We start from the raw sequence: 12,077 nt of genomic DNA on the forward strand, positions 1-12,077 counted from the left end.
TTTTTTCATAAAAGAGGGAAAGGGGAAAAGGTTAGCTCTTCATGTGATTCTATTTTTATATCCACACAAAGGGGTGATCTCCACAATCCAACCAACCAATTTGTTTCCAATTGAGCCACAGCAGCTCAGGCCAAACACCTCACCCTCCACTGATAACCTCTGACCAAGCCCTTACACAGAAATAAGTAAATTTAATTTACTTTACTTTACTAAAGTAAATTTAATAAGTAAAAAAAAAAAAAAATTAACTCTAACAACTAAAAGAGATGGCTTGAACTCTGATGGAAGATTTTCAAAACTTTGAGAAGCAGAGATGCAGAGGAAGGACGTTGCCAGCAGCCAACACAAGGAAACAGAGATCGAATGGCCAGGCTGAAGACTAAATTTGGTAAGCCAATTGGGCTGTAGCATTAAGTCTATGAAAAGGAAGAGTTTCATGACAAATAAGGCCTAAGGGGTAGGTTGGAGCAGGCCTACAAAGGGCCTCACATGATAGGTCACAGATTTCATATTTTATCCCAGAGGTAATGGGGAACCACTGAAGGTTCTTGAGTAGGGCAATGACATGGCATCTGGCACAAATGGACTGTGCCTGAAGGAGGTGATTGTGACACCTCTGTGGAAGAGTTTTTGAAGGAAGAAACTTGAAGCGGGCAGCTGGAATAGCGTAACAGTCCAGGCGAGAGATGATAAGAAACTCAGGGCAATGAGCATGTAAATAGAAATAAGAGAGGGATTTAAGAAACAAAGGTAAGGATGGCAAGATTTGGCAACTGACAGAATTTGTGTGGGTGAGGAGAGCGAATGTTTAGGACCATAGATCATAGATGTAGCTTAATGAGTCCATGAAGACCATCAAGTTCAACCTTTTATTCTTACAGATGGGGAAACTGAGGCCTAGAGAGGTTAAATGATCACCTCGGCCCAGTCATACAGTTGGCTAGTATCTGGGGTAGGATTTGAAACCAGATTTTCTAGCTTCCAAGTTCAAGGTCCCATTTCCCTTTAATGACTTAGAAGTTTGAGCCACTCAGATGACAGTAGAAACCACTGCCAGAATAAGGAGGTTTGGGGAAGTGAGTTGAGGCGCGAAGATGTGCCCCATTTAGACATGGCAGGTCTGAAGTACCAACAGGACAGCAAAACACATTAGGCCATCATCCCTCTGGCTCTCGCCGAGGATTACTTCCATTTGAAGGGGGCACAGGCAGGGAAGAGGTGCTGTGTCTTCCCCCTCTGCCAAGTCTCCTCTCCACCCGTCCCTTTGTTGGCGGTCCAGTTAGAGAAAGTCTGCCACCACAAGAATGAAATGGAGACTGGAAGGCGCAAGTTCAGTCCACAAGAGGTGGAGAGCGGTCTCTCTGAGGGACCTGGGGCTGTTGCCAAACTATCACTCACTAATCTGAACTCTCAGAGTTGTTTTTCTTTCTTTTGTTTAATTACTTTTGACTCTTAGATTCCTGTAAAGCACACGCTCTCACCTGTAACCTGAATAACAGCTTCAAACCACCTTCCAAGCTGCCTTCTCCTCCAATGGGAGGACCTGCCTAGGATTAAAGAGCGGGCCACCACACCCGTTAACCCACATCACCGCCAGCCTTCCTAGCCAACTGGGACCCGATTCCCACAGCAAGAGCCAAGACAGTGGGACCCGCACCAACATGAGATCCCCAGTCCTCTCCCTCCTGCTGCTGTTCTTACTGCTGCTACTGTCCATTACCTCCTTCAGCTCCGATCCAGGTAAATGAATCCAGTTTTCCACTGAGGGAGAAAGAAGTTTCTGGGTCCCCCACAATTAGAAACAGGAGGCACTATATCAAGATTGAGGTGGGGGGCTCTAAATTTCTCGACAGTGGGTTACAGGATCTGCTGTATTTGTTTTCTAGAAACCAGGGAGCCCAATCCTCCATAAGGTTAACTGTCTAGACCAAGCTCCTCTCAAGGGCTCCAGCCTCACAGAGCACACTACCAGCTACCAGCTTTTCCTGGTTTGGGCTTGGCTCGGGGACAGAACTGGGATTCAACCAGTCTTGGTTTTCACTTCAAGTCTACTCTTGAAATTGGTCATTTCCATTCCACTTTCTCTGGGCCTGTTATTTCATTAGAAAACTAAGGTACGAGACAAGGTGTTCTCTAAAGCTGAAGAGGTCCTGCCACCATGTTTTATGAAGAAAGACGTGATAAAGTGAAAAGAGGAATGTATTTAGCACGAGGCAGGGGAGGCCCCCCAGTCCTGATGCCTAAGCCACTAACTAGGACTGTTCCCTTGTGCAAAATTTGTTCTAACTCATTTTCCTCTCCTGCAGAATGCACATAGAGGAAAGGTAGGAGGACATAGATGCGATTGCTAATGTCCCTTTTAGTTCTAAAAGTCTAGATTTTTATATTCTAATATTGTTACCTTACACAGCTCATTTGCTATCTCTCTTCTGAGCCTGTTTCTTTACCTAAAACCCATGAAGGTCTCTATTTTGATTAAGAAAGAGGTCATCCCATCCCTTGACTATGTCCTCTTTGTGGGGTGAGCAGGCAAGGAGACACCCTCTTTTCCACTCCTAAGGGGATCTGCCTAAGGTCGAGAAGTGCAGTAACCCAGTTTTAGAGAGTCTGCAAGACTTTGGCTGGCCCCTCCACTTGGCCACAGTGCCTCAGTGGCTTCTTATTTGAGTCTAAGTCCAGTGTCCTTTCAAGCAGATCTTCTCTATTCAGAAAAATATGTGTGCCCTATAGTACGAAGTGGAAAATGGTTTTAGTTCAAGCTCCTCACATGATATGTACGATAACCTGTTAATGGTCGCACAACTTGTAGCACAATCAGGGTCTCCTGATTCTCAAGTACAATATTCAGAATGAATTGTGATCAACAAATCAGATTTTAAAAACTTTTATTAACTAAATCACAGAAAGGCAGAGTTTGAAGGAACCTCGGAAACTCTTCCACTCAGAAGAGCCAAAATTGAAGCCTGGGTACAATCAGATTAAAATATCCTTGGGAAATGTTTTGCCAAAATAAACAAAAAGACAATGTAATATAAGAAATGTAATGTTAATTTGTGGTTTTCTAAGTTAACATGCATGTGCAGGGGGTCATTTCTATTTGAATTTGGCTTTCTGCTCTAAAAAGTCCTGAGGAAGTTTGCTGAGGAAGTGGCTGTGGGGCAGGGGGAAGTCTGCTCAGGGGTTAGAAGGCAGAGGCAATTTGAGTTCTAAAGTGGGAAAACACCCCAGACCAGAGGCTCTGAGGCCTTCCCTCAGGTTCTGCCAGTGACCACCTACAAATTTTGGAAAAGACATTTTTGATCCATCCATACCAACCAGCTTTCTCACCTATAAAGGGGTTACAGTAAATAATGTCTAAAGTCCCTCCCGACTCTGACATCTCACATTCTCTGCTCCCTTCCAGTTTGGACATGGTGTTCTAAGGTGTCTCCCAGTTCAGACACACCATGTTCTATATTCCAGGTTTCCTCCCGGCTCTCACATTAAAGAGTCAAGATTTCTTATCCAATGTCACACAGAAATTGTCAGAGAGTCTAGAACCTGGGGCCATGAGGAACAGCCAGAAGACCAATGTTACTGGATCCTAGAACATATAGAAAGCATAAAGTTTTTAGGGAGAGTGGAAAGGTAGAAGGGAGCTAGGTGGTGAAAGGCTTTGGACAGCAGAGGATCTGGAAGTGACTGGAAATTAATGAGTGGGGGGGACAGTTTTGGAAAGTCTCTTTGGCAGCTGAATGGAACAGAGAAAGATGAAGCAAGGAGAGGGACCAGCAGACTTTGCAATAATTCAGGTGTAAGATAATGAGGTCTGTGCAAATGTACGATACTATCAGAGCAGAGAAGAAGGCATATTTGAGATGGAAATGACAGGACAGGACAATGGTTAGAGTTGGCGTGAGAAAGAGGCTTGGGTTGCCAGCCTGAAGGATTGGGAAGATAATGGTGCCTTTGATATTAATAGGGAAGTCGGGAAGAGGGAAGTAGGGAAGTGGGAAATCGGGAAGTGGGAAATCAGGAAGCGGGAAGTTGGGAAGCAGGAAGTCGGGAAGCAGGAAGTCGGGAAGAGGAGGCAGATGACTTCGATTTTAGATCTGTTGAGTTTAAAATGTCAATGGGACCATTATACATTGCACATGTTTTCAGCCTTTTTCAATATATTCATCAGTACTATTGATTTTTTTATTTCAAAAAATACATAAACATCAAACGAGTATTTGGAAGCAGTGTCATGAAAATCTAGAGAAAGAGAATAGCTCCCCCCCCAAAAAAAAAAATGAATGACAAATGTCAAAGGCTTCAGAGACCAGGCAAGATGAAGTTCACATTTAAAGAGATTTCTCAGGTGATGACTTTAGAGAGAGCATTTGGGGCTGAGAAAATAGAATTAAGTGACTTGCACAGTTAGAATCAAGTGTTTGAAGCTGGATTTAAATTCAGGGCTTTCTGACTCAAGAGCCTCTGCTCTATCCACTGTATCCCCTAGCTGCCCTGAGAAAGCACTTTCAGTAGAATGATGAAATTGAGAAGTGAGACTACAGAGTTAAGAAGTGAAGAAAGGAAGCGGAAGCACAGATCATAGACAACCTTTCCGAGATGTTTAGCCACAAAAGGGAGGCGAGAAAGGGTGATAGTATGGGGAGATAAACAGATCAAGGAAGGGTTTTTCTGAAGATGAGGGAGACATGGGCCAACTGTGGGCGACAGAGAAGGAGCCAACAGACGGAGAGATTGAAGATCAGTGAGAATGAGGAGCCTAGAAGGGATGACCTGCTGCTGAAGACAGAATGGAGCGGCCTCTATTGGGCAGGGAGAAGGGCCTGCCTTGACTAGAACAAAGTCGTGGGTGAGACAAGGGTGAAGGAGGAGGTAGAGGTAGAAGGCGCCTGAGAAACGTGAGAAGGAAAGCTCTTGGTTTCTGGAAGGCAGGAACAGAATGGCCTTAATTTTCTTATTTTTTTATTCTAATGTATTTTTATCTAATTAAATTTTCCCCAACTTAATTTTTAAAAATTTTAACAATGATTTTTCAAATTTCAAGTCCCACATTAGTTCCCTCCCTCCCTTTCTAGCCCTTGAGAAGACAAGCACTATGATAGTAATGATACATGTAAATCAGGCAAAACATTTCCATATTAGCCATATTGCAAATGAAAATAGACAAAAATAAAAGACAAATTAAAGTCTTAAAATGTTTCAGTACGTATTTTTGCTGAAGAGATGGAGAGCCTTTTTCACCATGGGTCCTTTGGTATCATCCTGGATTATTGTCTTGGTTAAGAGTAGCCAAGCTTCTCACATTTGATGATCCCTCCTTTTTTAAGTGAAGTATAAGACGAACTTCCAAGAGGCTGAGGGAAGTGAAGGCCCCTCGTGAACAATTTAAAGCAGGATGGAAACTGGGTTACAAGACCCACTCCAGTGAATGGGATCAGGAAGCAATTAGTAAGCTATAAAAGGATCGTCTTGCCAAAGCAGACTCGGTGAGATTATATGGGATAAACTTGAGCCCTACGATATTAAGTCTCCCTTCCTCATCTGACTGGGAAAAGCAGGCTTCAGAAAATGGAACAGAGTTGGCTGAAATCATCAAGGAAGTTAGTCTATCTGTCTGAAAGGTGCTAGAAAAAGGACTGACTCACAGCTGAGAGAGCTGGGAAGGGAGCTCAGAGGCCCATCTGACAGAGCAGCCCTGCTACTCCGCCCCCAAGCAGTGGTCAACCCACTGTGCCAGTGCCTGGATCCAGGGAACAGGAGGCCCTAGGGCTTTGACTGACAGGTTGAAGAGTCTGCACCACTAGCCAGAAAGGCAGATTTTCTTCGTTTCTGACCTTTCTTTCTGCTGCTCTGCTGAGAGGTTTGGCCCAATATCAGCTTCCATCTCCAGGATCAGTTTCAAGCAAGGCTCATTGGGCTGGTTACCCACCAAGTTATATAAGGGGGAGAGAGACAGAGAGAGAGAGAGAGAGAGAGAGAGAGAGAGAGAGAAACAGAGACAGAGACAGAGACAGACAGAGAGAAAGGAGAGAGAGAAGAGACAGACAGAGAGAGAAAGAGAGAAAGACAGAGAGACAAGAGAGAGACAGAGAGAAGAGACAGAAAGAGAGAAAGAAGAGAGACAGAGAGAGGAGAAAGAGAAAGAAGAGACAGACAAAGAAAGAGAAAAAGCAGAGACAGAGAGAGAGAAAGGAGGGAAGGAGAGAAGAGAGAGAGAGAGAGAGAGAGTTGTAGCACCACAAAATGTCTATTATATATTATCCTCTTTGAGCCTCACACTTGGCCTATGATATGGGGGTACACGTACTATTTCCATTTTATGGATGGGGAGCCTGTTGGTTTAATAAAGTGGATTAGCTTGCCCTTATCACACAACTAAATGGGGCCACATTTGAACACTCCACAGCCAAAACAAGTATATACTTTCTATGGTTCTATCAAATGCCCTGAAAAGTGACTCGCTTCCTTCCCCCAGAGGCTGCTGGAGGCCAGAGGCACCACAAGCTGCCTGCATGGAGGCATCCCCGGGGCAGAAGGCAGCCATGCCGGTGCGAAGGTCAGTAACTCCCTCTAGATCTCCAGCACCATCCTGGCCCTTCCGTTATCTGGGTCCTGGGAGGAGGAGAGATGCTACCCCATTGACACCCCTTCCTCCTTCCTCCCACTAATGCAGGTGGGTCGGAGGCTCACCCTTCCCGTTTCCCCAGGAGTGGAATCGCAGGCAGTGCTGGAGGCCCACTCGGGCAATACCTACAGCATCACAGAACCCAAAGTTCTCATTCTAAATACTAATCCTTCCAGTTCTAAATTCTAGCTACTAGAGTGAGAAGGAATCACCAAGTGAGGCTGGGAGAACGGGTGCCCAGAGGGATGTAGGGACTTCTCCTGGCTGCCAACGTCCTCCTTCCATGTGGTTCTGCCAGTACAAAGAATCGTGGAATCTCAGCTGGAAAGGATCTCGGGCGAACATAGGGCCCCAATATATCTGCATCGGGATCCCCTTAACATCCTCCCCAACAGCATTGATCACCCAGAAGACTTTGGGCGATGAGATCCCAGCTAAGGTCTATCCGCCCTTCCACTCTGGGAGAGCCAAGCTTGTCAGGCAGATGCTCAGCTTGAGGGGAGAGGGAGGAAGCTCCTCTCCATAGCTTCTCCCGGTCGTGTCCTGGGGGTTCAAAGAGCCCAAGTTACAGCCCATCGTGAAGGAAGGAAGGAAGGAAGGAAGGAAGGAAGGAAGGAAGGAAGGAAGGAAGGAAGGAAGGAAGGAAGGAAGGAAGGAAGGAAGGAAGGAAGGAAGGAAGGGGAAAACACAGTCAACACCAGGTATGTGGTTCAGCACTGGGGGCACAAGCGCAAAGGCCAGAAAGGCAGGTCGTGGTCTCAAGTGCTTAGCTGAGGTATCTCCGCTGTCTCCTGCAGGGACTGGGGAACCCCGCCCGGCTTCTGAGCAGGGGTTAGGGGAGACCATGAATAAGGACACAGGGGAGCTGTGTGAAGGCTGGTCAAAAAGTCAGAAACTCCAGGGAGACAGACTAAAGCAGTTAGTCACAAGCATCTCCAAAGAGCAGGCCCTGAAACAGCAGCTCAGGATCACAGTCCAAAGAGCCTGGCCGTCCCGAGTTCAAGGCCAGCCTCAGATCCTTACCCTAGCTGTGTGATCCAGGCAAATCATTTACCTCTGTCTGACTCAGCTTACTCATCTGTAAAATGGCTAAATGAAAATAACAACACCCACCTCTCAGGTTGTCTCAAGGAACAAATGAGATCCTATTTCTGAAGGGCTTAGCACAGTGCCTGGTCCACGTAGGGGCTGTATACAAGTTTCTTCCCTTCCCCTCCCCGCCACAGGAAGATATCCCCCTCGTTGAAGAATGGTGGCCAGGAAAGGGACCAGTGGGACAGGCCACTGACATGGCATTGCCAGAAGTCGTGATGTCAGTTTGATTATTGGCTCCAAGGCAGGCAGTGGGAAGGGAGCGGGGCGGCCCACCCCGTAGCGGGGCAGATGCATCAAGGTGCGGGGGGCTATCTGGGCAGCCCCTCAGGCCCTTGGAACAGTCACATACCTGACCTCTGACCGCGGCTCCCAGACTGCCCAGCTCCCCACATCATCCTAATTCACTTGTCCCCATTACTCCCCTGCGCAAAAGCCTTCAAGGTCTCCCATGGCCACAGGGGAAGAAGCTCCTTTGCCAAGTACTTTGCTCCTTTCCGGCATCATTTCACTCCCCGCTCTCCCCCGTACTGAGGTCCAACCAGACCTGGCCTTGGTGCCAACTCAAACTCAGCCTTCCAGGCTTCAGGTGGCCCGCCCCTCCAGGAGGTCTGGAAAGCATCCCCCAGCATCCCCGGCCACCAACATCTTCCCTTTCCTCCAAGGCCACCCCAGGTGCCGCCTCCCCCACAGCGGGGTCTCACCTCCATTTCTGAGAAGTTCACCTTGTGCTCCTGCCCACCACAGCCCGCCGTAGCTGCGTCTCCGTCCCCTATCAGAGTGCAAGTTCTCTGAGGCGCCATTTTGTATTTAGTATCCTCCTCAGCGGCTAGTTCAACGTGCTTAGGGCCTATTTGCTGAACTTTCACCGGACTGGTGACTGAGAGGAAGCACAAGGTCTCGGCAAAGTCCATTTAAGAATTTTAAAGAACCTAATGGTGAAAACCGGGTCTTCTTCTGGTGACCCATTAAGCCACCGGAAATGGCACAGAAATCCCCCCAGCCGTCTCTCCAGCAGGCGAAATGCCCCTCCTTTCAATGGATCCTTGGAAGCCGTGTGGGAACGCTGTAAGAGCACAGAGCTCCAAGGTGCCAGCCCTGGCCCCTTCTTGGCTCCTTCACCACAAAATGGTGAAGCTGATGCCTCCGCTGAATTCTGCTCGGTTATTCAAATCGGCAAGCATTTATTAAGCGCCTTCTGTGTGCTAAGCCCAGGGGCTCTCCAAAAGCTCCCAGCCCAGTGGGGGAGGCACCATGTAAACACCTCACACAAACCCGCTCCATGGGGGCAAACCCAAATAGTCAATGGAGAGAAGGCCCTGGAATTAAGGGGGATTCAAAGAGCTGTTAGGAGAGTATTCCAGGCAGTTGGGGGGGGGGGGGGGTGCGGCAGCCAGTGAAGAAGATCCCCTGCTGTCTTGTGGCGGACAATCGCCAAAGTCCCTTCCAGTTGTACTCCTCGATCCCACATCAATGGGCATGTTCACCTTGTGCCCATAGTAAACTTGGGCCTCTCTGCAGGCCTCAGTTTCCTCATCTGTAAAATGGGCAGTGGTTTGGATGGTTCCTGGGGCTCCTTCCAGCCCTAAGTCTCAGGATCTTTTCACCAGCTCCCCTTACGCTGAGTCTGAGGGGCCCGGCCTGGGGAATGGGGGTATTTCAGATGTCTTCCAGAAAATTCATGAAAGAAGGAAGCTACAGGTAGCCAAGTCACCTGCAAGCCACTGCCCATGTGACCGCCCCAAGCACAAATGGAAAAAACCAGGTAAGTGCCGGAGGAGGCGCTGATCTAAGTAAAACAGGGCCTTTGGGAGGGAGGGAAGGAGTCAATCTGAGCCCAAGAGGGAGCATCTCTGCTTAGTCACTGACACAGAGCTCAGAGCTCCAGAGCCCCCAGACTCCTATGGAGTCTCTCCTTCGTCCCAGCAAAGGGGTCATCACAGATCACAGCCAAGTCAATGGCCGGACTGTGGTGGGGCCTTTGACCCCAAACGCTTCCTCCTCTCAATATCACCCAGGCCCCATCCAGCCCGTGTCCCAGAAGGGCGGCGGCAGGGGTGACAGACGCCAACTTTGCATCCTCACTCTGTGGGGGGCGGGACACCCTGAATGTCCGGCACTGTCACACACTCCTGGCTCCAGAAGACCCGATCTCTCTGACTGGTCTGAGCCTCAGTTTCCTCCTCTGTCATCACCCGAAGCCTTTGGGAAGGAAGCTCTCTTTTTGGAGGGCATGATGCTGGCGACAGAGGGGCTCCACCGGGCGGCAGGGACCACGGGCTCTGACCGAGTCCCAGCTGTGGCCCTGCCAGGACGTGTGACCATCCTGGGCAGTTGCTTCCTCCTTTTAAAGTCAGGAGAGTAATCCCCCAACCTCCGCCACAGGGCGGAGAAGCGTTCCCCCACCCCAAGGGGCAGAAAAGCGTGAGGGATTCCGGGTCAAACCAGCCGAAGGACCTGGCCAACCTCGGCTGCGATCTGCCCAAACTCATTTCCGGATGGACGGCTTTAAGCTTTCCTCCTCACAAAGGCCCTGAGGCCCCAGTGGAGGCCGGCGCCCTGACCCGGTGCCAGACACTGCTCCTGGGGTCCCTCCCCAGCTCCCCCCAATGGAGCTGTGGAGGCCGCTGGGCGGCCCTGAGGGAGTGCCCGCACACTGGACCTCGGCCGAAGCCCCTTCCTCCCGTCGGGTGACCCTGGACTCTCGGGGGGCCTGGCACAGAGGCGGGACAAGGCCATCCATTCCCAGCTGGAAGGCCCGGGTCCAGGCCCGCGAGGCTCGTGACTGCTGGCACTTGGTGCAGAGGTCATAGACAGAAGGCCAGCCTGTGCAGGCGATGAGCTGCTGGTCCCTGAGATTCATTTATTAAGTGCCTGCTGTATGTAATGCCTTAAGCAAAGAATGATGCCCCAAACCCGGCCCCCCCCCCCCGGCTGAGGTGGCTCCGGATGGCAGGGACACAAATAAAGATGCCACAGGGGAATGTCCCAGGTAGGGCCGAGCTGAGACCCCAGGGCTGGCGACAAGGCCTTCGCGAAGTGGGCAGAAGGATGGCCGCAGGAGGAGGGTGCCCCGGGCAAGGCGGGAAAGAACAAGATGGAGACTCAGCCAGTCTGAGCCGGAGGGAAGAGCGGCCGGCAATGCCCCCAGTGCTTTCTCTTTTAAAACAAACGTCGTCTCACACAACTGCCCCAGTAGGGGGTGCTGTTACTGTCAATGCTGGTTTCTGGCAAAGGAAACTGAGGCAGACAGAGGCTGACCGGGTCCGGACTCACCCAGTAGTGTCTGAGGCTCTTGCTGACTCTGGACCCAGTGCTCTGTCCCTGAGGCACCAGATGCCCAGGAAGGGCAGGAGGATGATGGAGCGGGGAGGGAGGGGGATGATGGAGCGGGGAGGGAGGCTTCAGGGAGATCGCAGTGGGCCTTAAATGCTAGAGCGAGCAGTTTAAACCACCTAGTAAGGTAGTGAAGGAGGGGCTCTCTGCCTCAGTGGAGGGGATATCCATGCCCAAAGATCATGGGTCTTTGGGAGAGCTGAAATAAGAACGTGAGAGCTGAAAGGAACATGAGGGAAAGAGCCTCCCTGGCCCATGAAGAAAAGAAGCCAGAGGCCAGGAGAGGCCGGAGCCAGAAGGGGGCACGTGGGCTTGCTGCGAGAGGCCCTGAGTTCAAGTTCTGCAACCCCTCGGCCTGTGCCCTGGGACGGCTCACTTCCCTTGGGAGGCCAGTTTTCTTCTCTGACCCGGGGGATCTCTGACAGGAGCCAGCCTGCCTGGCAAACAGCCCTGCCCCATCCCTCCAAGCCTCAGACCGGCCTTGGGCACAGGGCTAACCTCGTACCTCTTGCCTTTCTGGGCCTAGGGCACCAGAAGCACTGGAGACAAAGCTGCCTCCAGTTTCTGAAGCGATGCCAGCTGCAGAACATCCTCCTGCCCCTGTAGGAGCCGGGTCCCCTCCCCAGGTAAGCCCCGTCCTCCCAAGGGTGCTTTGATTCGGCCGGCTCCCTGCAGGAGAAAGTACCTAACCTCTCCTCTGGCTCTCGCCTGCTCTTTCCCAGGTCCGAGAGGAAGCATCAGTCCGGACAGTCCCCGGTCTCCTGGGACACCTGCCTCGGACTCTGACCTTGGGCATCCCAGCAGCCTCCGGGGCTCTTCAATAAAGATGGAAACACTTTGCCAGTTGAAGTGGTTGGTTGGATTCAGACCCTGAGGCCCTTGAAGCCCCCACTTAGTCCTAAGACCCCTGCCCCAGCCCTCCTCAAGACATCAGAGCTGGGGGGCCTGAGGGCCGGCTAGCCAGAAGCAGCTGGAGCCCAGAAACAGGGAGGGACAGCCTGGGTTTTCTGAAGGATGGAGCCCTTGGGAG

At 50.5% G+C, this 12,077-nt stretch overlaps 1 protein-coding gene across 1 annotated transcript; it reads left to right on the forward strand.

Moving 5' to 3' along the window:
* The first annotated feature begins 1,483 nt into the window (after window positions 1–1,483).
* Window positions 1,484–11,896, forward strand: CXCL17 (C-X-C motif chemokine ligand 17). The gene is made up of 5 exons (XM_051989483.1): window positions 1,484–1,740; window positions 6,470–6,550; window positions 9,375–9,476; window positions 11,574–11,673; window positions 11,770–11,896. Exons 1-4 carry the CDS (start codon window positions 1,662–1,664, stop codon window positions 11,651–11,653), a joined length of 342 nt encoding a protein of 113 aa, XP_051845443.1. The 5' UTR covers window positions 1,484–1,661; the 3' UTR covers window positions 11,654–11,673; window positions 11,770–11,896.
* The last annotated feature ends 181 nt before the right edge of the window (window positions 11,897–12,077 follow it).

This window comes from Antechinus flavipes, chromosome 3, assembly GCF_016432865.1.
Source record: "Antechinus flavipes isolate AdamAnt ecotype Samford, QLD, Australia chromosome 3, AdamAnt_v2, whole genome shotgun sequence".
NCBI lineage: Eukaryota > Metazoa > Chordata > Mammalia > Dasyuromorphia > Dasyuridae > Antechinus > Antechinus flavipes.